The following is a 26,947-nucleotide window of genomic DNA, read 5'->3' as shown; positions in this document are numbered from 1 at the left end:
ATCGCCCTTATTTAGCATTAATTACCAAACGGCTCCTGCAAATGACAGTTGTAACATGAATAAGAAGCAAATTTCCCTGAATAAACCCCAAATTGAACTCCGAATGCATCAAACACTCAGACCTCGTCGAACTTTCCTCCAAGAAAAATACATCCCCAACTTTCCGCGACAATTATTTTTATTTAATAACTCGCCAAGTTGCTGAATTTTAAAGCCCGGCGAGTTATAATTTACTTAAAAATTCGCAGTGGCGGAGATCGACCCTCGGAGACGATGCATTATTTTCTAATTATGACATCGGGTGTGCTTCAGAGGCGAAGCAAGTTTAGACTGAATCATTACTTAGAACGAAAATTTCTACAAACTAGTTCGTTGTTCCTTCACGGAAAATGATGACGTTAAACCACAGCCTACCTGTACATAATAAACAAACCAACTCCCGTCCAGTGTAACAACTTAACACAGAATCAGCCCATTTAATCGAACTTAATTTAGTTAAACTCGGTCCCGCCACAAACTATTATCTCGAAATTTGAAATATAAACAAAACTCGTTCCGCCACTGCCCGCCCCCTCCCCGCCGCCAAAGCCAGCAATTAATCACGACTTCGCCGCGACAATCGTCACTTTTTGCCTCTTCGGGGGCCGAATCGATCCGCCGCCCCCAGCGCACCCCCGTGATTACAAATTTAAACGTATCACCCCCCATTCTGTTAAATGTTAAATCATGTTTGTTCTCCCCGATAAACTCGTTGAGGCGGCGAAAGCCGCCCCGAACCGTGTCGGAGCCAGCCGACGCTGTCCCCGCGTTCCGTGGCCCGTGCGCACGCTCTTAAATGAATCGCGTGTTGCCTACACTCCGCATTGCACGTTTGACAGCTGACGCGATGGCTGGTGTTGTGGAACTGTCAAAATTGTGAAAAATACGTCCGAAAATGACGAAAAGGGACAAAAGGAGGTGCTCCGTCCACTTGGTGGTCGTTGTTTTGTGTCTGGTGATCGATTTCAGCGACACCCAGCTGGTCATCAATGTCAGGAATCAGGTTAGTTTCGAGGGCATGTTTTAACCTTAATCGCGGTTTCGTCACGGTGTTTACATGTGTTTTTTGAAGGGGGCGGGCGATTTCGGCGGTGGGGTCGGGGGCGGGGGTTGTTGACTGTAGAGGCGCGGGCGAAATTAAATTTGGACGGATTGTTTTTGTGCAAAAAATTAATGAAGGCGCTAATGGGTGATTGCGGTTGCCGTGATTTGGGGGTGGGATTTTTCGAAAGTGCTTCCTGGATTATTAATAAATGGGGGCGGTTTTTCCGATGCGGGGGCGATTTTTGCGAAAATTATACACTTGGTGTACACGTTTACATAGTCGCTAAACCGCCGGCGAAAAAATCGTGAGTGAAGTGAGTCCGAAAAGCAACTTTTACGGACACTATGGTCATTTATTTTGTTGTTTTTGGATGTTTCCGCGATTGAGACAGAAGGTAGGATTTCGCCAGCGGGTGCAACAACAGAAATTGGTTTTTAGATTGAATTTTAATCTTAATTATGTTTCATATTAAAAGTAAATGGCTGCAGTTTTATATCAGATGTATTTCATAGTTCAAGATTATTTTGTGTTGATTTCACACTTTACATTATCGCCGGGGTTCGGACGTAATGTGGCCGAAGAACGTCCAAAATAGTGCCTCCTATAAAAACCATAATATCCACTCAAACCAATTATGCCATGATTTGTGTTGATTTGATGTCCAAAACCAGTGCAATCAAACAAATCCAATTTCAGAAAAACTATCAGATAATACCATTCACACTTCGCTAAAATTAAATTAAAAATCCGACGTTTAGAATTTACAAAGTTCGGCGTATGTTGTTAGTAAACTTTAATTAGTAAATTAATAATATGTATCTATCGTGTTGTTTAAAGAAAACTATATGTAACTAAAAAAAAGTCCCGATCCCGTGATGGAATTTTTATTCGTTGTCAGACGGAGAGGCGGAGCGGAATTGCAAAATACATATTTCTTTACAGAAATTCTTGTTGTGAAAAGACGACTACGCATATTAAGAAGAAAGGACAAACTATAAGCCCCACCACCCACCCGATCTAAGTTGTAATGATTTTTTTTATTCGTTGTCAGACCGAGCGGCGGAATTTAATTGCAAAATCCATATTTCTTTACAAAATTTTACCCTTTTGCAACTAAGCTCCGCCCTCGGCTCACGGTGAATAAAAAATCATCACAATTGAGAAGGGGTGGGTGGGTGGGGTCTATATTCTGGCTTGTTTTCTTAACATACATATTATTCTTTGAATAACACGATAGTGAAAAACGTGTTTTCATTTCTTGTAAAGAAATAAGAATTTTGCAGTTAAACTCGTTCACGACGTAGAAAAAAATCATCACAATTGAGATAGGGTGGGTGGGCGGGCTTACATTTTGTCTTTTTGTTATAAAAAGATGGCTATATATATTAGAAAGAAAAGGCAAAATATAAGCCCCGCCCACCCACCCAGTGTCAATTCTGATCATTTTTTATTCGTCGTGAGTCAAGAGGACGGAGCTTAACTGCAAAATCCTTATTTCTCTACCAGAAATAAAAAACATGTTTTTGAGTATCGTGTTTAAAGGAATACTATGTATATTAAGAAAATAATGAAGTCAAAGATTAGACTTCACCCATATCCATCCCAAGCTCAATTGTGATGAATATTTCATTAGTCGTGAGATCGAGAGGTGGGGCTTAATTGCAAGATCCATATTTGTCTACAAAAATCCTTGTTGTGAAAAGAAGACTACGTATATTAAGAAGAAAGGGCAACATATAAGCCCCACCCACCCACCCGGTCTCAGTTGTAATGATTTTTTTGATTCGTTGTCAGACGGAGCGGCGGAATTTAATTGCAAAATCCATATTTCTTTACAAAATTTTACTCTTGCAACTAAGCTCCGCCCTCGGCTCACGGTGAATAAAAAATCATCACAATTGAGAACGGGTGGGTGGGCGGGGCTTATATTTCGTACGTGTTTTTTAATATACGAAATTTTCTTTTCCCAACAAGAAACTGAAAAAATATTTAACTATCGTGTTGTTCAAAGAAAACTATTTGTATCTAAAAAAATGTCCTGTTCTCAATCGTGATGAACTTTTTATTCGTTGTCAGACGGAGAGGCGGAGCGTAATTGCAAAATACATATTTCTTTAGAAAATTTCTTGTTGTGAAAAGACGACTACGCATATTAAGAAGAAAGGGCAAAATATAAGCCCCACCCACCCACCCGGTCTCAGTTGTAATGATTTTTTTTATTCGTTGTCAGATCGAGCGGCGGAATTTAATTGCAAAATCCATATTTCTTTACAAAATTTTACAACTAAGCCCCGCACTCGGTTCACGGTGAATAAAAACATCATCACAATTGAGAACGGGTGGGTGGGCGGGGCTTATATTTCGTACGTTTTTCTTAATATACGAAATCTTCTTTTTCCAACAAAAAACTGAAAAAATACTCAGCTATCGTGTGGTTCAAAGAAATATTTGTATCTAAAAAAAAATGTCCTGATCTCAATCGTGATGAACTTTTTATTCGTTGTCAGACGGAGAGGCGGAGCGTAATTGCAAAATACATATTTCCTTAGAAAATTTCTTGTTGTGAAAAGACGACTACGCATATCAAGAAGAAAGGGCAAAATATAAGCCCCACCCACCCACCCGGTCTCAGTTGTAATGATTTTTTTTATTCGTTGTCAGGCGGAGTGGCGGAATTTAATTGCAGAATCCATATTTCTTTACAAAATTTTACAACTAAGCTCCGCCCTCAGCTCACGGTGAATAAAAAAATCATCACAATTGAGAACGGGTGGGTGGGCGGGGCTTATATTTAGTACGTTTTTTTTAATATACGAAATCTTCTTTTCCCAACAAGAAACTGAAAAAATCTTTAACTATCGTGTTGTTAAAAAAAAACTATGTGTATCTAAAAAAATGTTCTGATCTCAATCGTGATGAATTTTTTATTTGTTGTCAGACCGAGAGGCGGAGCGTAATTGCAAAATACATATTTCTTTAGAAAATTTCTTGTTGTGAAAAGACGACTACGCATATTAAGAAGAAAGGGCAAAATATAAGCCCCCCCCCACCCACCCGGTCTCAGTTGTAATATTTTTTTTTTATTCGTTGTCAGACGGAGTGGCGGAATTTAATTGCGGAATCCATATTTCTTTACAAAATTTTACAACTAAGCTCCGCCCTCGGCTCATGGTGGATAAAAAATCATCACAATTGAGAAAGGGTGGGTGGGCGGGGCTTATATTTCGTATACGTATTGTACGAGAGATATATATATTTAAACTAAATAATAGGACAAGCATAGATTGGAATAGAGAAATATAATTCCTCAAATTTGATAAAAATTTCTTACATATGCGCTTTTGTCTCGATCATTTCAAGAGACAAGAAAAATTGGTAATCCTGAGGAAATTCACCATAGGATTAACGGTTATTTAGATCGACTAATTTCTTTAGATAAAATGGTTGCAGTTGCTGTTCCCACTGGCGTTGCTTTTAGAGCTGAAAATTGTCATTTATAAACTCCGTTGTCAAAAAGGCAAAACGAAGCCCCGCCCACCCACCCTATTTCAATTGTGATGATTTTTTTCATTCATCATCTGATCGACGGGCGGGGCTTAAATGTAAGATCGATATTTGCCTACAACAATTCACCATTTTAAATTAGTTTTAGGTTTCTAAGTTTAAAAAAATCATCACAATTGAGAAGGGGTGGGTGGGTGGGGTCTATATTGTGCCTTGCTTTCTTAACATACATATTATTCTTTGAATAACACAATACTGAAAAACATGTTTTCATTTCTTGTAAAGAAATAAGAATTTTGCAGTTAAGCTCCGCCCCCTTCGTTCACGACGTAGAAAAAAATCATCACAATTGAGACAGAATGGGTGGGCGGGCTTACATTTTGTCTTTTTGTTATAAAAAGATGGCTATATATATTAGAAAGAAAAGGCAAAATATAAGTTATATAATATTTTTGTTATAAAAAGATGGCTATATATATTAGAAAGAAAAGGCAAAATATAAGTTATATAATATTTTTGTTATAAAAAGATGGCTATATATATTAGAAAGAAAAGGCAAAATATAAGCCCCGCCCACCCACCCAGTCTCAATTCTGATCATTTTTTATTCGTCGTGAGTCAAGAGGACGGAACTTAACTGCAAAATCCTTATTTCTCTACCAGAAATAAAAAACATGTTTTTGAGTATCGTGTTGTTCAAAGAATACTATGTATATTAAGAAAATAATCAAGCCAAAGATTAGACTTCACCTATACCCATCCCAAGCTCAATTGTGATGAATATTTCATTAGTCGTGAGATCGAGAGGCGGGGCTTAATTGCAAGATCCATATTTGTCTACAAAAATTCGTGTTGTGAAAAGACGACTACGGACATTAAGAAGAAAGGACAAAATATAAGCCCCGCCCACCCACCCGGTCTCAATTGTAATGATTTTTTTTATTCGTTGTCAGACCGAGCGGCGGAATTTAATTGAAAAATCCATATTTCTTTACAAAATTTTACTCTTCGTAGGTTTTTTTTTAATATACGAAATCTTCTTTTCCCAACAAGAAACTGAAAAAATATTAAACTATCATGTTGTTCAAAGAAAACTATATGTAACTAAAAAAAAGTCCCGATCTCGTGATGAAGTTTTTATTTGTTGTCAGAACGAAACGAGAGGCGGAGCGTAATTGCAAAATACATATTTCTTTACAAAAATTCTTGTTATGAAAAGACGACGACGGATATTAAGAAGAAAGGGCAAAATATAAGCCCCACCCACCCACCCGGTCTCAATTGTAATGATTTTTTTTATTCGTTGTCAGACCGAGCGGCGGAATTTAATTGCAAAATCCATATTTCTTTACAAAATTTTACTCTTGCAACTAAGCCCCGCTCTCGGCTCACGGTGAAAAAAAAAATTCATCACAATTGAGAACGGGTGGGTGGGCGGGGCTTATATTTCTTACATTTTTTTTATGTATGAAATCTTCTTTTCCTGTCCTTTTTGTATTTTTTGCAAATTCCAATACAAATGCAGAGACTTTGAACAAAGGAAAAATTAAAAATTAGGAAAATTCAAATTGTAAAAAAAGTATGTATTTTTTACAAAACGTAATTTTCATTAAAAAATTACACATTTGTTGTAATAAATTACTGATTTTTTATAGTTATAAATTTTAGTTATTATTGGCAAATTGCTCTTTCGGAGTTTTTGGATACCGAATTTGCACAATTGGGGCCACTTATGTGTTAAAATTTGGTTCCACCCATAAAGGTTCTAGAGAAATATTGTAGAGTCCACCCGGGAATCCGCTAATTTAATTTTTTCTAGACGTTTCATGATCTCTAGAAGATGAAAACAAGCATCTTCTGTTTCTGTCTGTTGTCTGTTTGTCTGTCGTCTGTCTGTCTGTCGTCTGTCTGTTGTCTGTCTGTCTGTAGTCTGTCTGTCTGTCGTCTGTCTGTATGCCGTCTGTCTGTCTATGTGTCGTCTGTCTCTCTGGCGTCTATTTGTGTATTGTCTGACAATCTTGCACAATAAATTTCATAAAATAACATATTTGTACTTGCGGTTTATGAATCGGCCTTAATTTTTACCCTAGACACACAGAATTTTTAATTTAGAACAATTCGTATTAAAATAGCTTTTACAGAATTGTGTTGAGGAACAGTGTTTTTTTTCTAGTTTTATATTCTTTTTACTGATTTTAGCAAAAAATTAGTGTGTAGTTCGTTTTTTTCGTAATCTACATCATAACGATTTTTTTTATTATTCGTTTGGGAATCCTGAAACTCTCGTACATAACGTATTCAAGAGTTAATCCGTTATTTTCCAGACACCCGGTATATATATATATTTTTTCCAACGACGATACTTAAAAATGTTTCAGGTAGTAATTTCTTGTAGAGAAATATAAATTTCTTAATTAAGCTCCGCCTATCGACTCATGACAAAAAAAAAAATTAGTTACAATTGAGATAGGGGTGGGTGGGTGGGGCTTATCCTTTGACTTTTTTTTTCGTAAAATATATAGTCTTTTTTCAACAACAAAATACTTAAAATATCAAATGTTAAATTTGAGGTTAGAATTATATCCAGCTGCATTACCAGGATTGCGAGATTACCGATTTACCCTACAACTAAGAAAAATTAGACTTTGCAATTAAGCTCCGCCCTCTGATCTCACAACGAATAAAAGATTTAACACGATTTGAATCAGGGTGGGTGGGTGGGGCATAATTTTGGCTGCTTTTTCTTAATCGTAGTTTTCTTTCAACAACACGATACTTAAAACATGTTCACGTGGTAGTTTCTTGAAGAGAAATATGGACTTTTCACTTTAGCTCCGCCCTCCGTCTCACAACGAATAAAATAGTAAGCACAATTGAGATGGGGTGGGTGGGCGGGGCTTACCCTTTGTCTTTCTTTTCGTAAAATACATAGTCTTCTTTCAACAACAAAATACTTAAAATATCAAATGTTAAATTTGAGGTTAGAATTATATCCAGCTGCATTACCAGGATTGTGAGATTACCGATTTACCCTACAACTAAGAAAAATTAGACTTTGCAATTAAGCTCCGCCCTCTGATCTCACAACGAATAAAAGATTTAACACGATTTGAATCAGGGTGGGTGGGTGGGGCATAATTTTGGCTGCTTTTTCTTAATCGTAGTTTTCTTTCAACAACACGATACTTAAAACATGTTCACGTGGTAGTTTCTTGAAGAGAAATATGGATTTTTCAATTTAGCTCCGCCCCCCGTCTCACAACGAATAAAATATTAAGCACAATTGAGATGGGGTGGGTGGGTGGTGCTTACCCTTTGTCTTTCTTTTCGTAAAATACATAGTCTTCTTTCAACAACAAAATACTTAAAATATCAAATGTTAAATTTGAGGTTAGAATTATATCCAGCTGCATTACCAGGATTGCGAGATTACCGATTTACCCTACAACTAAGAAAAATTAGACTTTGCAATTAAGCTCCGCCCTCTGATCTCACAACGAATAAAAGATTTAACACGATTTGAATCAGGGTGGGTGGGTGGAGCATAATTTTGGCTGCTTTTTCTTAATCGTAGTTTTCTTTCAACAACACGATACTTAAAACATGTTCACGTGGTAGTTTCTTGAAGAGAAATATGGACTTTTCAATTTAGCTCCGCCCCCCGTCTCACAACGAATAAAATATTAAGCACAATTGAGATTGGGTGGGTGGGTGGGGCTTATTCTTTGACTTTATTTTCGTAATATACATAGTCTTCTTTCAACAGCCAGATACTTAAAATGCTGAATTTGAGGTTAGAATAAAATCACCACAATTGGTATGCCCGCCCTCAATCGTGATAGATTTTTTATTCGTTGTTAGACCAAGGGGTGGAGCTTAATTATTGCAAAGTCCATATTTCTGTACAAGAAATTACCAGGTAGTGAAACATGTTTGAGGAATAATCGCGTAGTTGAACACAAACTATTTATAACAAGACATCGAAACAAGAAAAAAAAAACTATACAAAAATCGATAGATCTGGCAATAATTATAATCGAGATATTTTTCTAACCTCAAATTGACCTTTTAATATTATAACTATTTTATTGTTGAAAGAAGACTGTATCCTACGAAAAAAACACAACGGATAAACCCCACCCACCCACCCCCACTTCAATTCTGATTAATTTTTTGTCCATCGTGCGACGAGAGGCGGAGCTTAAAAGAAAATTGTATATTTCCCGACACGAAAAAACCACGTGAAACATGTTTTAAGTATGGGGTAGAAGCACAGGATTTTTATATTTTTGAGATATTGGTGGGGCTAAATAGATTAATTTTGACGTGTACAATGTAATACTTAATACAATATTGTTGTGGTGCTAATGAGAAAGGTCGAAACGGCTTTCACCCTGGCCTTAAAAATAAGTAACCGGCCCACTTGATTGCCTGAAGGGTGAAAAGGAAAGCTAAAAGCCCGAATGTTATCAAAACGCAAAAAATCGCTCCAAAAAAGCTTCCCTGATTTGTTTGTGGAACGCACTTTTTATAACTTTCATATTCGAAGTAAAACTAGATTAAATTTTGTTACCGTTTGCTCGCCCTAATTAAATATTACATCATGTTTGGTTTTTACGTATGGTAATACGAAATTTCGACCTGATAAATTAAATCAGTTCACCGATTACAGTGCGCGGATTTTGAATTTATTGCACTGCATTTAATATTTATTTAATCGTTTTTTGTATTTGCGCTGGAGCATTTGCAGTCTAGTCTGGTTTTAATAAAAATACATTTGTAATTACAATTTGCGTCCAATTTAACGTTGTGCTGCTCGCTCGATGCATACCTTTGAAGACTTTTTTTACCATTATTGACTAAACTTATTGTCGAAATAGTCCATCATAATTACGAACTCTGACCTTTTAGTTACTAGAAAAAAAAAACCCGCGTCGAAGTATCGACTTTATAATTACCCATTTTAGAGCGTCGTTTTTAATGAAGCAAACCTGCCCTAATCACACCCTTGCGCCGAGATTCTTTGACATTTGGATAGTTTTTATCCAGGTCACGCCAGAAATCCCCCATTTGTACATCTCTTACTGAACACAAAACAGTTCGAAAATAATCAGATAATAAATTCGTTGTTCACGTTCAGTCAGCTGCCGAAAAAATAACAATTAATTTCCCGAAAAAAGCAAATTCGTCGTGTTCGCGTTATCGTACGTCTTTGTTTGGGGCCACTTCAATATTTAGTTAAATTGATATTGTGGCGCCATCTATAACGAGATCAAGAGATCGGTTTCGAACGTAGTGGGTCTTAAAAATGTCTTGAAAGAAGCCCGGATAGCGTCGGGGAGTTTGTTATGAGTCTATAAATACAATTCCTATCTGTTTTCATGAGGAAATAAAATTCTCTTAAAACAAGGCTTTGCTATTTTATTCATGCCGGGTGCGGATTACGAAATACGGTTAGTGGGAGATTTTGTCTATTATTTAGGGGATCGAGCGGGTGGATTGCGATCGGGATAGCAAGGAAGGGTGGTTTTTATTTGATGGGATCATGGAGGGCGCCCACACACAAACACAGCGAGGGTTCCTTGCATGTAAATCACGGGAACATCGAGTGCTACTTTGACGCAGAAGTTGTAATTAATTTAGGCGGAAGTTGCTTTCGGAATCCCTCAATCCGGTCCTGTAGCTCCATCATGAAACAAAATATGCGGCATTATCGGCAGAATGGGACTCGAAGACGTGAGGAAGAATGCAATTTCGAGAAATAAATGCGAGTGGATTGAGTTGTTATGAGATTTCTCGGTAGATGTTTCATTTAATATTTGCGAGGAACTGAAGCAGTGTTGATTGAATGCAAAAGCTTTGAGATACGATCTCGAAGTGGCATGTTGTTAAGTGGGGTGTTTTTGCGTGCAGGAGCGAAAATTTCCAGCCGATAAAATGCTTTTAATTTTGAGTACTTATTACGAAATAAACCGGGACATGATTTATTTTAAACGGTTAACATTGATGGGAGATAAACACGGACAAGATGGCGGAGTGTGTTCGTGTGTAATCCTACCGACTGCGCCAGAAAGTTGCAGTCTGTGCGAAGATTACTGCATATTAAGAAACAACTTCGGTAGTCGAACAATGAGACGTCAAACATCAAAGCTGAAAACTCGTCGTAAAATGTTTAATACTAAGTTGTAGCCGAAATTAAAAGCAAGACAGTCTGAATAATGCGAAGTTAGTGCAAAAACGGTACCGCGGAAGCGTGGTCACTAATCTCACCTTTGTTTGAGGCACTCGGAGACGAGAGCTCGTAATAGGAAAAATAAAGAGCCGTCCGTTCGTGATGGAGGGTTTATTATTGACCTTCTGCCATGCGAGCGTGAAGTATTCGTTGTATTATTTCTAAAACGCTGTCAACTTGACGTGGGTTTGGATCCATTTTTATTATACATCTCCCCGATACTAATGCTGGAGTTTTTAGTGGAACGGTACCCGTCGACGCCGGCGAATCGATGAAAACAGAATTTCCAAGTTTTTTTAAGCGCTGATTATGAAAAAACTTTGAACATTCGTGCGCGCTCGGCGGACGACACTAATTAAAAAAAATCTTTTCTCTGATACTTGCCCGGTATTATATTTCGCATTATTTTTATACCTGGAAATATGAGCGCTTTCATTCTTCCGTAAAAATTTTAATGAGTCGTAAAGAAGCGAAATTTTTGCGTTACGCGAAAAACTCAGACTATTGTATCGTGGATTTAATACAGCGGAAGAGCGCTTTTTATCGTCCGGCCCCGCGCTGTCATAAAACAGCCCCTAAGACAATTGCAGAGGCATCGAATAGGTACCTGGGTTCCTCTAGCGGCTTTATTGCCCCAATTAGTATTTATAAACACGGAACGGCCCTGAATTATTACCGATTTGTTTGGACTTTTTCAATTCGCTTGAATTATTAACGGCAGCTGTAACCGGCACCTACGCCAAATTGTTGCGGGGGTGTTGCGAAGAGATAAAATGAAACATTAAATCCTTTTTTTATAGGCTCGCATCGAGAACCGGCGTATTTATCAAAATGGAAACGAAAACGTAACAAATTGGAATTGCGCACCCTCGAAATCTGCCCTTTGTCTTTGCGCAATAAATCCCAGTTACCGGCACAAAGGACAACTTTATTTTGATTATTGTAAAATATCGCGATCAACTCTACCCGATTGCTGTTGTAGAATGATATTTCAGACCTTTGTCGGAGGCTTAATCATATTTGCCTCACAAACTCGAATTAAACTCCCCGAATATTAATTATTACGTGGCGTACAGAGCTGTATTAATACGAGAACGCTGCACGGAATTTCTTCTCAACAGCAAAATTATCCCGGATTTTTCACCCAGATTCTAAATCCAATCCTACCGACTGCGCCATTAACGAGCCAACACTAATCGTCATAATAATACCAACAACGGGAACTTTGATCGCTGGTTCTACATAATGGTTTATATTTTGCTGTTTATTTCTTAATATACATAGTCATCTACACTAAAACAAAAAAGGCAATATGTAATCCCGCCCACCCACCCATCTCAATTGTAATGATTTTTTTTATTGCAAAATTCTTATTTCTTTACAAGAAATTAAAAACATGTTGTTGAGTCTCGTGTTGTTCAAAGAATAATATGTCTATTAAGAAAAAAGGCAAAATGTTTACCCCGCCCACCCACCCAATCTCATTTGTGATGATTTTTTTTTTATTCTTAGAAACTTAAAAGACGTTCAAAATCGCAAATTTTTGCTGAATTTTGCAATTAGCCTCAACCCCGGGTCTAGCAACGAACGAAAACTTCATTACTACCTATTTAGATAAGGGCAAGTATGGATGGGGCTTTAATTTTTTCTTAGTATACATAGTATTCTTTGACCAACACGATACTCAAAACCATGGTTTTAATTTCTCGTGGAGAAATAAGTGTTTTGCAGTTAAGCTCCGCCCTCTTGACTCACGACGAATAAAAAAATCATCAGAATGGAGACAGGGTGGGTGGGCGGGGCATATATTTTTCCTTTTCTTCTTAATATACGTAGTCACCTTTTCAGAACAAGAAACTTAAAACATGGTTAAATGGTACATTTTTGCAAGGAAATATGGAATTTGCAATTTAAATTATGGGGCGAAGCCTAATCACAAAATCGATATTTCTTTCTACAAATTTTGCATTTTGAACATGTTTTAAATTTTATGTTGGGGAAAGAAGTCTACAGATTTTAAAACGAAAACAAAATATATGCCCGCCCACCCGCCCTATCTCAATTGTGAAGATTTTTTTTATTCACCGTGAACCAAGAGGGCGTAGCTTAACTGCAAAATACTTATTTCTTTACAAGAAATTAAAAACATGTTTTTGAGTCTGCTGTTGTTCAAAGAATAATATGTACATTAAGAAAAAAGGCAAAATATTTACCCCGCCCACCCACCCCATCTCACTTGTGATCATTTTTTATTCTTAGAAACTTAAAAGACGGTTAAAATTGTAAATTTTTGCTGAATTTTGCAGTTAGCCTCGATCTCTAGGTCTGGCAACGAACGAAAACTTCATTACTAGCTATTTAGATCAGGGCAAGTATGGATGGGGCTTTAATTTTTTCTTAGTATACATAGTATTCTTTGACCAACACGATACTCAAAACCATGGTTTTAATTTATCGTGGAGAAATAAGGGTTTTGCAGTTAAGCTCTGCCCTCTTGACTCACGACGAATAAAAAAATCATCAGAATGGAGACAGGGTGGGTGGGCGGGGCATATATTTTTTCTTTTCTTCTTAATATACATAGTCACCTTTTCAGAACAACAAACTTAAAACATGGTTAAATGGTACACTTTTGCAAGGAAATATGGATTTTGCAATTATGGGGCGAAGCCTAATCACAAAATCGATATTTCTTTCTACAAATTTTGCATTTTGAACATGTTTTAAATTTTATGTTGGGGAAAGAAGTCTACAGATTTTAAAACGAAAACAAAATATATGCCCGCCCACCCGCCCTATCTCAATTGTGATGACTTTTTTTTATTCACCGTAGCTTAACTGCAAAATACTTATTTCTTTACAAGAAATTAAAATCATGTTTTTGAGTCTGCTGTTGTTCAAAGAATAATATGTACATTAAGAAAAAAGGCAAAACGTTTACCCCGCCCACCCACCCCACCTCACTTGTGATCATTTTTTATTCTTAGAAACTTAAAAGACGGTTAAAATTGTAAATTTTTGCTGAATTTTGCAGTTAGCCTCGATCTCTAGGTCTGGCAACGCACGAAAACTTCATTACTAGCTATTTAGATCAGGGCAAGTATGGATGGGGCTTTAATTTTTTCTTAGTATACATAGTATTCTTTGACCAACACGATACTCAAAACCATGGTTGTAAATTCTCGTGGAGAAATAAGGGTTTTGCAGTTAAACTCCGCCCTCTTGACTCACGACGAATAAAAAAAATCATCAGAGTGGAGACAGGGTGGGTGGGCGGGGCATATATTTTTCCTTTTCTTCTTAATACACATAGTCATCTTTTCAGAACAAGAAACTTAAAACATGGTTAAATGGTACATTTTTGCAAGGAAATATGGATTTTGCAATTATGAGGCGGAGCCTAATCACAAAATGGATATTTCTTTCTACAAATTTTGCATTTTGAACATGTTTTAAATTTTATGTTGGGGAAAGAAGTCTACAGATATTAAGACGAAAAGGCAAAATATACATTTTTTTTACATTTTTTAGTTATTTTTGTAGGAGTTTATTTCTAGTTTATTTGGGATTTCTTCCTTTTGAAATCAATAAATGTTACTATTATTAGATGCATTGGGGAAGTTTCTTGTAGACCTAGCCGAAATCGATTGTAAAAAATTTTTTCGGAAGATTATATGACTGATATTGGAAGGAAACACACGAATGAAATAAAAACCTAATGAATAATAGACTTCCTATTTACTTCAATGAAATGACAAATTCGTATTAAAAATGCAGCGACACATCTCCCCAAATCAACTTGACGAACGATCTTTCATACTATATATTTTACAAAGGATGTATAGCCATCTAGTTTTATTTGGTGCCACAGGTGGCTATAAAAACGCGCTATAAATTTACCAGAACTCACTATGACTTTCTTAACGTTGGACAGGTAGGCAACCAATAATTCAGGTGGAATGATCGATTCGCTACCCACTTCATTAAAGTGGCAAACTTTTATTAAAACTGCAATACAGATCTTCCAGGATCATTAATACACCCACAAAACGTCGAAAAACCTTCGTAAAACCAGTGTGAGTGGGCAACTCTCTAGGGATCGAGGCGACGTCGACGTCGTTGTTCTTCAAGTCGATCCAGTAGCGAAACCTCAAATATGTTTAAATTAAAATAGAATCGAGTCGTTCGCAGTTTTTACGAGCGAAGCCTTTGGAATCTCAGGATCGCGAAAGTGGAAGTTTTCGGAACTGCTTCTCACTAAGTTAACGTTTCATTTTAATCATAAATTTTTTCGAGTCGGTAGTTACGTTTTATGCGATTTCATCAAACAGGAAGGTCCGATCGATCGCCTGCTTCGGATTTGTGGGCTCATTCTCCCATGGCGTGAGTATTGCTTTTTAATTAACCCGAATAGGTAATTAGTAGGGGAATTTGAAGTGTTTATTTTAATTCCCCGGCGGAAAGTCTGAAAGTTCATTTCGTGCGAAATCCGTCGGGTATTTGTGATTATTATAAGTTATAACAAAGGATGTTAAAACTCTCCGACGCGGACCCAAGTTTCCAACAAGTAAAAGTACTCTTATATCTTCTGCTCGGGCAAGTTCAAGACGATAAGCAGCGTCGCGTGGCGCTCTCTAGGCAAATATGGCACAAAAATAGCGCGAATTAAACCCTCCCCGAAAAACCGCGCGATGTGCTACAGCACCCAGAACAAAAGCGGCGGCGTCGCGAACTCCCTAACTACAAACTAATCGCTGTTCGACATCACACACGCTCACAATCGCGCACAACTTGCCATAAAACGATAACCCCAATTATTAACTTGTTAGTCCCCCGAGACATCCGCGCGCTTTACCGGCGGCCCCTAAATCGAAATCAACACACGCCTTCTAATAAATTACTTGCTTCGTACAGACTCCATAAATTCGTCTGATTTATACGCCGACTTGCTTAAAATATCTAGACAAATATGCTAGTGTTAACTAATTTATCTTGCTCTTCTTGTCCTTTTTAACTAATACGGCCGCCGTTAACACGAAATATAATTAAGGGAGCACTTTCCTAATTTCTGCGTAAACGTTCTTTGTCTCAAAGAAGATCAAACGCGCTGGCCACGGCCTAAGCGGAAATCGAATTATTTTCCCTCGTTAGGCGAGAACGAATTAAGGTGAGGGGCGCCGCTTAATCGAATTATGAAACAACGCACATGCTGCACACTGCAGGTCTTCAATCAAAGCGACTCTTTGTAGTCGGCTTCTTTGCCCGGACGAAAGCTCTATTACGCTGAATAGACCCACGTAGGGCCACTACTTTCAAAGCTAGATCGTACGCTCGAAAGCCCACTTCTTTCTTCTTAATGATAATAACGTATAGACGGTCACTCACACTACTACGATCAGTATTTAGTGAGCCTTAGCCCTTTTGCCCTCCCACGACCTGACACTCGCAGGCTCCCTTAATAAGCCCCGATTAACCCTTTTAGACTTGATAATTAATATTTCATGTGTTGAGCCACACGTCAACGCGTTGTTTCCATGTGAATTTCGCACGACATATCAAAGTTGGTATCAGTGTCTCCAATTAGGGCCCACATAGTGTCTTCGACGTCTTCATTACAGTTTACGTTCCGGGTGTACACGTTTCCGCTCTCAAAAAATTCTCCGGGGGCATAACCTGTCATAACCTTCGTTCGAAATTTATGGAATCCCGGTCTGACGTCACTGTTTTACGAGCTTGTCCTATATGTAATATAGTTGGAGATTAATCCGGTTAATTTCCTTTCCATGAAATTCGGACGAAATCGTTCGGATAAATCCTCCGGGCTTGTCTGTGACGGAGGACTTATAAATTGCGGCTTCCAGACTGGCCGGCGATATCTTGGCGCCGACACGACGACGATTCCTCGGACGTTCGAACATCCTCTGACCTTGTTGCACCGCTTTTGCTCTTTTATTACTGCAGCCCCGTCGAAATTTAATTTCGTACTTTATTGGATTTTCTTGCTTTGGTAAGATGGTTTTATAATTTTGTAATCCTGTTAGAGCTTCAAAGGTTTACAACTTGTTTACACAACGTTTTACGACAGAATAGATAAAAAACGAATTCAAAACCGAAAAAACCGGCGAGAATAATTAGAGATGCCTCAACAATACAAATGAACTGTTCTTAATGTGGTTTAAATCCTCGAGAAGTCTCGAATTCAGATGAGATCTTTAACAGGACCAAGGGTTCAAATATCAATTAAAAGGACAAAAGATTGCTGCAGCTTATCGGGCGACGACCAGAGACAAAGCTGGCGGAATTTCACGACGTAATTAAAACTTTGCTATGAAGTTATTAACGGCTCGAATTTACCATCATCAAATATTTATCAATTGTTATTAGGCGGCGAAAAACGCCACCGTATGTACGAAAATCCTATTTCTATCAGCCGGCTATAAATATTAATGGGCTCTATTAAGATTTCATCTAACCACCTGCAGCGCTACGAAGCTAGGCTAGAAACTGCACATCCTTTGAAATTAATTTCCCCAAGTTTTAGAATCCGGGGACCCACAATGTTCCATAATTTAATCCCATGGGAAGAAAGTCAATAATTAACAGGCCGGCAATTTTACGTACGACGTGCAATATAAAGCAACGCGCTACCTCGATTCAGGAATTGGCGCAGTCGGTAGGATGCAGCACGTAATTCTAACATAAATGCAACGGGCGTAATTTCAACTTTGAAAAAAAGATCGACATTTCAATTGATAGATTATGTCGAAATCTGGGTAAGATACAATATTTTTTAAAAGAAGTGATTGTTTAGTGTTTAATTAATCGTTCATTCTTCGAAGGAAATTCCATTTTTAGACGAGGAGAGAGCATGTTTCGCTTCAACTTTTACATCAGTGCAAAGACAACATTGAGCTCTATGGGGAACAACCGGTCATTTTTGTTTAAAGTTTATATTTATCAAAATATTTGCGTTTTAAAAATATATTGAATAATGAAAATAACGCTAAACTAGGCAACCCTATTTACAAAGGAAAGGAAAGGAAAAACTGAAAATTTAAAAACGTTAAAATTTGAAAAATTCAAAAATCGAAATATTTAGAAATCATAAAATTGAAGAGCATCAAAATTGAGAAATTGTATCATTGAAACATCGGAGAATTGAAAAATCGAAAAATAAAAAATGGAGAAACCGAAAATTTAAAGAATGAAAAAATTGAAAATGTCCAAAATTGAAACATTGAAAAGTTGAATAATTTCAATAATGTGTTTATAAAACACATTTTTTCCAAAAATCTTGACATCTAAGGTAAAAACTCAACACGGATTCATAAACGGAGGATATAAAATTTAAATTACATCCACTACTGTAAAATTTGGAGAATCCGTCATTTCATTGTTGATAACAAATTTTGAAACTAAATTCTCGTTTCGGAGGTTCGAATTAGTAAAGAGAACAATTTTCATCTAGATCGGAGAATTTTTTATTTACTTTTTGACGTCGTCAAAATTTTCGGATCTAGACAATGTCAAGCTACCTCTCTTAAATAAACTCTGAATTGTTTAAAAATTCCTCGCTTTACTAATTTTGACCTAATGAAGAAGTATCTGGGCTCGAAAGATGTCTCCGACACCTTCTGAGCCGTTCTTACTAAAATAAGAATGATTTTGGCAAATGAGATACCTTCCAAGAAAACAGAGGGTGGGTGGGCGGGGCTAGTATTTGATAAGATAAGACAGACTTTAGCACCATTATATCCAGAAATCATTTTCAGCTTCGTTTCTTTGGAAATTTCTACCGTTTTTCTAAAATCACTAATTGAAATACAGCAATTTTTAGAGTTTCCTCAAAATAGCTCTCTATAAAAATTTTGTATATAAAAAAAGGAAATTATTATTGTTTTTTGTTCCATTGTTCCATTATTGGTTTCCACTTCCACTCGACAGAAGAACATATTTAGCCCCGCCCACCCATCCTGTCTCCTTTTCAGTGATTAATTTTATCCGATCTGAATGAAATGAATTATTGAACAGAAATAAAATTAGTCGTTGGAATGACAAGAAGGGGGTGGGCGGGACTAGTATTTGCTAAGATAAGACTGATTTTGGCAAATGATATACCTTTCAAGAAAATAGAGGGCGGGTGGGCGGGGCTAGTATTTGATAAGATAAAACTGATTTTGGCACTTTTGAGTTTTTCGACCATTTTTCAACTATATCCAAAAATTAGTTCAAGACATTTTCTTGTAGATTCCGATATCCAGAAGTTAGTTTCGGAAATTTGTACCGTTTTTCTAAAATCGCTAACTGAAATACATCAATTTTTAGAGTTTGAATGTCGACTGATAATAAATTAAAAAAAATCTAGAGTTCTAGCAGATGTTTTTGAACTTGTATTCTTGCTTAGAAGTTTCAAATTAGTAAAAAGAACAATTTTCGAGCAAATTGGAATTTTTTTACTTAATTTTTGACATGGGTAAAATTTTCGGTTTGTATCAAGTCAAGCTATCTCGCTGAAACAGGCTCCGATTTGTCTAAAATTTGCCCGTTTCGCTAACTTGGACCACCTGTATAAATTTCGGACTGAAAAGATGTTTCTGGAATTTTTTGAATTTTTTTATTTTTTATGGATCTACAATTCTGAAAAACCTCACCGTCCGATACATCGATCTGTCGATTTTAAACGGTTACTACCTTAAGTTTGGTTTGAAAATTAATTACCACCACCAAAAGAGTTCAGTAAATCTAACGGTGAAAACCTGCATCCGATATTTTATGCTGTTTCGGAATTACTGGACGTTATATTTAATTTTTTTTAGAGTATGAAAGTCAATCGACATTATATTAAAAAAAATCTAGAGATACAGAAGATATTTTTTGAACCTGGATTCTTGTTTAGAAGGTTCGAATTAGTAAAGAGAGCAATTTTCAGCCAAATTGGAGAATTTTTTTTATTTAATTTTTGACATCGTGCAAATTTTCGGATCTAGACCATATCAAGCTATCTCTCTTAAATAGACTCTGAATTGCATAAAAATTCCACGCTTTACTAATTTTGACCTTCTGAACAAGCATCTGGGGTCGAAAGATGTCTCCGGCACCTTGTGAAATTGTTTTGAATTTTTTGAAGATCTACATTTCCGAAAAACGACACCGTCCTATAGATCCATCTGTCGATTCCAGGGGGTTGCTGAGTTTGGTCTGAAAATTAGTCACCATCATCAAAAAACTTCAAAAAATCGAACGGTCGAAACCGGACTCCTCTGTCGTATCTTGTTCCGGAGTTATGAGACGTCAAATGTGAAATTTGTTTGTAGAGTATGAATGTCGATCGATAAAAAAAAATCTACAGGTGCCGAAGACATTTCTTGAACTTAGATTCTTGTTTAGGAGGTTCGAATTAATCAGGAGAGCACTTTTCAGGCAGATGGGAGAATTGTTTTATTTAATTTTGGACATCGTGAAAATTTTCGGATTATACCATATCATATATGTCTTAAACAGACTCTGAATTGTATAAAAATCCATCGTTTTACTAATTCCGACCCTCTGAACAAGCATCTGGGCTCAAAAGATGACTCTGTCACCTTCTGAATATTTTTTTAATTTTTTGATGATCTACATTTCCGAAAAACGGCAACGTCCATCAGTCCGGACTCCGCTGTCTCATCCCGTTCTTGTTAAAATAAGAATAATTTTGGCAAATGACATACCCTCCAAGAAAACAAAGGGTGGGTGGGCGGGGCTAGTATTTGATAAGATAAGACAGACTTTAGCACTTTTGACATTTTGAACCATATCCAAAATTTAGTTGAAGACTTTTTTGGACATTTCGATATCCAGAAGTCGTTTTCAGCTTCGTTTCTTTGGAAATTTCTACCGTTTTTCTAAAATCGCTAATTGAAATACAGCAATTTTTAGAGTTTCCTCAAAATAACTCTCTATAAAAATTTTGTAGATAACAAAGGAAATTATTATTGTTTTTTGTTCCATTGTTCCATTATTGGTTTCCACTTCCACTCGACAGAAGAACATATTTAGCCCCGCCCACCCACCCTGTCTCCTTTTCAGTGATTAATTTTATCCGATCTGAATGAAATGAATGATTTTATACAGAACAAAAATAAAATTAGTCCTTAGAATGACAAGAGGGGGGTGGTAGTACTTGTTAAGATAAAAATTATTTTAGCACATGACATATCTTCCAAGAAAATAGAGGGCGGTCACGATTGGCACTTTTTCTTATTTCTCACATGCTAGATTCTATTATTAGTTTCCATTCCCACTCAACAGAAGAACATCACCAAAAAGTGATTGATTTTCGAAAAAATCTCAAGGCAACTAAATAAGTAAAAAAAATAAATCGATTTGCTGGAATGAAGTGTGAGGTGGAATATATAAAGCAATAATAAATAAAGTATCAAAATTATTTGTTGAGACGTTGTAAAATTCAACACATTTAGAACGCGACCTGCATACATTTTGATAGAAAAACTGTATAGAGTTACTAGAAATGAGTATATTCCTTGCAGAAAAACTTAGGATGTCCATAAATCCTGGTTTGCAACTAGTAAATATTCATTTATGGCATTTTTGACGCGGTTTCATAGCACAAAATAAAACCCAAATCCCCCTTCTCCTATCTTCGAATAATTTCCGGGCGACTCTTAATCCATTCCAACCCGACTCGTACGTGACGCCGAGCGAAAGTCGCCCAACCGGGTCAGAAACCGAAAGCGGTCTGCCCCGGATCCAACTCAGTCGTCCGGTCCTGTGGCGCAACGGATAACGCGTCTGACTACGGATCAGAAGATTCCAGGTTCGAATCCTGGCAGGATCGAGTGTTTTTTTGCCCCCGGAGTGTATCCTTGCACGATCCGGCCCAGTAATCATCAAAAGTTCATCAGCAGGGGCCGACTTGCGTGGCCCTGCATAATAAGTCGGTCGCTGATTTAATGTAACACATGTCGTACGAAAGCCTCCGGTATCTTATCTTGTGTTTTTACGATTCGTGGTCATAAAACGACATCCCTAGGTGGTCGTGCGGATGGCAAATAGCTGGCGCTAGACCACTTGAACACCGCCGGAATATTTATGAGGTTGCATGCACCGCAGTTAATACGTTATAAGGGCTCTCCACTTAGATAATTGCGGGTTAATATGTCTTGGGGATGGATGCAAAAATTAAAATTCTTGCCGAGTGGGTAAATAAATATTAATAAAAGTTTATGGTTGTTTGTTAAGTGTGTTGTTCGAGTTTGGGTGTTTTATTTGCATAGAAACGGGGCAAACTATTACGATAAAATGTACGCCACGTGCATAAATAATTCATTTCGGCCACTAGAGTTAAAAATAATTTTTGATGTTGAGCGTTTGTCGTAATCCTCGACGAAGTGGCGCCCAACCCGAGGCGCTCCCTTAGCATGCAGGCCGTGATATAGTGCACGGAAATTAGTTTCGCAACGGCGTCAATTCTATATTGTATCGCGGTCGATCCAATACCGTGTAATCTAAAATTTAGAGCCGCATTATGTGAAAAACCGTGATTGTTCCACCTTTTTAATACCATAAAAGTGATTTAGGAAAGCCATACATCGATAACATCTTCACGTGGGGCATATCCGAAATGAAATTTTTAAAACGTTTTAATAATAAATACGGTCGAATTTACGTGATCCCCTCGAACCATTACCGCATGAATCATTCACCCTTGCACCGGCGAGATGCGACGAACTTTAATAAATAAAGATCATGTGAGCCTCCGCAGACCAAGAAACGCTCTCCTGGAAAAAAGCATTAATAAGAAATGCTAACGTGGCCATTATTAAACGTGCCCTATCGTCGAACCTCTGTTTGTCTTGTTATACTCCCCGGAAAATCCTTACTAATCAAATAAAATTTTCCTCCTGAAAACACGCACAAAATTCAATTCGCAACGAAACCCATTCCCGCTTTTATTTTCCGAGAGATCCACTCCGAGACGTGAAAGCATCTTTAATCAGATCGAGCAAAGATTTTATCTAAGACACCGTCTCGACGCCCACCACTTTACATAATTAGGCACGAATTAAAAAAGCGCCTTTCGAATTCGCGCCGAAGGTGCGAACGGACTCATGTAAGGGTCGAAACGGAAGAAGTGCGTAAATCAGCGAAAACGGCCGCTTCCATAATTAGGCACGTATTATAAAAACACCTTCCTCGGCCGATCCCCCGGGATCCCGCACAAACACTCAAGGTGTGAAGCCGGCCTTAGCCGTCGAGGGGCGCTTAAGCCGGCCTAATTTGGGCTCCGTCATGTACTCCGCTACATTGAGCCGGACCTTTAAACACGACCGCCCGGATTTCGTTTCTCTCATTCCGGTGGTGCGTCAAAGGGAAATTTACACTTGGTTAAAGTTTCACGGGCATAACTGAAGGAAAATTGCCACTATCCGTGACGGAAAAAAAGCCTCCCGAGGGGACGAGAGCGTTTTAGGCGGATCACGGATAAGCCGGCCTGCGGTGGATTAAATGACGCGAACTTGACACCACGCAACAGCAGACATAATGGGACCGATGTTGCGTTCTAATTAAATTATTCGATAAGGGGCGCGCAAGCCGATACGGGAATGCGAGACAAAATCGGGGGAATTTTTGGATGCGGCGGCGTACTTCACGCAAAAATAGCCCTTGAATTAATATGTAGCGCATCGATAGTAATCCACTCCTGATGGCATTACTGAGGCTGAGTATATTAATAATAATAATATTTATGAATCCAAGAATCGAAATATAGAAAAAACGAAATATCGAAAGTTGAAAAATCGAAAAATTAAGAAATCGTAATTATCAAATTTCCAATAACGAAAAATCGAAATTTCGAAGAGTGAAAAAATCGAAAATTCAAAATTTCGGAAATTGAAATATTGACAAATCGAAAAATATAAAATTAAAACATCGAAACATCGAAAAAATTGAAAAATCGAAAAATCGAGAAAATCAAAAATCGGAAAGTAAAAAAATTGAAAAGTCCAAAAACTAAAGAACGAAAACATTGAAAAATCGAAAATTCAATAAAAAAAAAATCAAAAATGGAAAATCCAAGAAATCGATTAATCTACAATTTAAAAATCTAAAATTATTCGAAAATCGAAACACCGAAAAATGAAAAAATCGAAATTTGAGATTTGGAAAAATCGAAGAATCCGAGAATCGAAATAGAAAAAACGAAATATCGGAAAATTAAAAAGTGTAAAAATGGAATCGAGAGAGAAATCGTGATTCGAATATCGAAAAATCGAAATTTCGAGAAATGGAAAAATCAAAAATTCAAAATTCCTGAAATTGAAATTTTGAAAAATTGAAAAGCCAAAAACTCAAAAAATCAAAGCTGGAAAACGAAAAATCGAAAAATTGAAATATCGAAAGTTCGAGAAATCGAAAAGTCGAAAAGTACAGAAATGGGAAAATTTCCAAAATTGAAGTTGAAATGTTGAAAAATCGGAAAATAGAAAAATTTCCAAACTGTAATGTAGAAAAATTGGAAAATTGACGAATTGAAAAATTCGAAACGTCAACAAATTGGAGAATCTAAAAATTGAAAAAGTAAATAAAATATCGAACAATCGAAAAATTCAGAAATGGAAAAAATCACTAAACTGAAGTGTTGAAAAGTTGAAAAATCGAGCCCCTGAAAAATCGAAAGTTCGAAAATCGAAAAAATAGAAATATCTTCCTTCACAAAATTGAAAAATCAAAAAGTCGAAAATGGAAATTGAGAAATCGTAATAATCAAATTTCGAACATCGAAAAATCGAATTTTCGAAAAATGGGAAAATCGAAAATTCAAAATTTCAGAAAATAAAAATTTTGAAAAATCGAAGAGCCGATAAATCGAAAAATAAGGAACCTAGAAACCCAAGCATCATAAAATTAAGACGTCGAGAAGTCGAAACTTCAAAACATCGAGAAATCGAAAAATCGACAAACCGAAAAATATTAAATTGAAATATCGAAAAATCCAGAAATTGATTTAAAAATTCCAAAATTGAAGTGTTGAAAAGTTGAGAAATCGAAAACTTGAAAAACCGAAAGTTCGAAAATTGGAAAAATAGAAAAATCTTCCCTCACAAAATCGAAAACTGAAAAATCGGAAAATCGAAAATCGGAAAGTAAAAAACTGAAAATTCGAATATCGAAAAATCTAAAAGCAAAAAAATTTAAAAAGTCTAAAAACTGAAGAACGAAATCATTGAAAAATGGAAAATTCAAGAAATCAAAAATTCCATGAATCGAAAAAAAATGCGATTTGGAAAAATCTAAGAATCCGAGAATCGAAATATAGAAAAACGAAATGTCCAAAAATTAAAAAGTTGAAAAATGGAAAAATCGAAAATTCAAAATTTCGGAAATTGAAATTTTGAAAAATCGAAAAATCGTAAATACCGAGAAGTCCAAACTTCAAAAGATCCAGAAATCGAAAAATCGAGAAGTGGAGAAATCGACAAATCGAAAAATATAAAATCGAAAGTTCGAAAATCGAAAAAATTGAAAATCTGTCACAAAATTGAAAAATCGAAAAGTCGAGAAAATTAACAATCGAAAAGTAAAAAAACTGAAAAGTCCAAAAACTAAAGAACGAAAACATTGAAAAATCGAAAATTCAATAAACCAAAAATCAAAAATGGAAAATCCAAGAAATCGATTAACCTACAATTTAAAAATCTAAAATTATTCGAAAATCGAAATACCGAAAAATCAAAAAATCAAAAATTGAGATTTGGAAAAATCGAAGAATCCGAGAATCGAAATAGAAAAAACGAAATATCGGAAAATTAAAAAGTGTAAAAATGGGAATCGAGAGAGAAACGTGATTCGAATATCGAAAAATCGAAATTTCAGAAATGGAAAAATCAAAAATTCAAAATTCCTGAAATTGAAATTTTGAAAAATTGAAAAGCCGAAAACTCAAAAAATCAAAGCTGGGAAATGGAAAAATCGAAAAATTGAAATATCAAAAGATCGAGAAATCGAAAAGTCGAAAAGTACAGAAATGGGAAAATTTCCAAAATTGAAGTTGAAATGTTGAAAAATCGGAAAATAGAAAAATTTCCAAACTGTAATGTAGAAAAATTGGAAAGTTGAAGAATTGAAAAATTCGAAACATCAACAAATTCGAAAATCTAAAAATTGAAAAACTTAGAAATCGAAACCGCGATCAATTGGAAATTGAAACGTCAAAAAATTGAAAAAGTGAATAAAATATCGAACAATTGAAAAATCCAGAAATGGAAAAAATCACTAAACTGAAGTGTTGAAAAGTTGAGAAATCGAGCGCCCCTGAAAAATCGAAAGTTCGAAAATCGAAAAAATAGAAATACCTTCCTTCACAAAATTGAAAAATCAAAAATTCAAAATTTCAGAAAATAAAAATTTTGAAAAATCGAAGAGCCGATAAATCGAAAAATAAGGAACCCAGAAACCCAAGCATCAAAAAATTAAGACGTCGAGAAGTCGAAACTTTGAAACATCGAGAAATCGAAAAATCGACAAACCGAAAAATATTAAATTAAAATATCGAAAATCAAAAAATCCAGAAGTTGATTTAAAAATTCCAAAACTGAAGTGTTGAAAAGTTGAGAAATCGAAAACTTGAAAAATCGAAAGTTCGAAAATTGGAAAAATAGAAAAATCTTCCCTCACAAAATCGAAAACTGAAAAATCGGAAAATCGAAAATCGGAAAGTAAAAAAACTGAAAATTCGAATATCGAAAAATCTAAAAGCAAAAAAATTTAAAAAATTTAAAAACTGAAGAACGAAATCATTGAAAAATGGAAAATTCAAGAAATCAAAAATTCGATGAATCGAAAAAAAATGCGATTTGGAAAAATCTAAGAATCCGAGAATCGAAATATAGAAAAACGAAATGTCCAAAAATTAAAAAGTTGAAAAATGGAAAAATCGAAAATTCAAAATTTCGGAAATTGAAATTTTGAAAAATCGAAAAATCGTAAATACCGAGAAGTCCAAACTTCAAAAGATCAAGAAATCGAAAAATCGAGAAGTGGAGAAATCGACAAATCGAAAAATATAAAATCGAAATTTCGAAAATCGAAAAAATTGAAAATCTGTCACAAAATTGAAAAATCGA

The 26,947-nt window shown here is 36.2% G+C and overlaps 1 protein-coding gene and 1 non-coding gene across 2 annotated transcripts in view; both read left to right on the top strand.

The window, feature by feature from the left end:
• Positions 1-855: 855 nt before the first annotated feature.
• Positions 856-26,947, top strand: part of LOC135141040 (out at first protein) — a 268,832-nt gene continuing 242,740 nt past the window's right edge. Inside the window, exon 1 of the mRNA XM_064071872.1 lies at positions 856-1,042. Coding sequence (XP_063927942.1) covers positions 935-1,042 — 108 coding nt within the window. The 5' untranslated portion in view covers positions 856-934. The remainder of the gene's footprint in view (positions 1,043-26,947) is intronic.
• Trnar-acg (transfer RNA arginine (anticodon ACG)) lies at positions 21,585-21,657 on the top strand. Its single transcript has one exon. It is a non-coding gene; the product is annotated as a tRNA-Arg (tRNA).

The sequence above is a fragment of the Zophobas morio genome, unplaced genomic scaffold (assembly GCF_036711695.1).
Source record: "Zophobas morio isolate AGI-343-1 ecotype UQ-CSIRO unplaced genomic scaffold, CSIRO_AGI_Zmor_V1 ptg000041l, whole genome shotgun sequence".
Classification (NCBI taxonomy): domain Eukaryota; kingdom Metazoa; phylum Arthropoda; class Insecta; order Coleoptera; family Tenebrionidae; genus Zophobas; species Zophobas morio.
The sequence above is the reverse complement of the archived record's forward strand: the minus strand, read 5'-3'. Positions and strand labels throughout refer to the sequence as shown.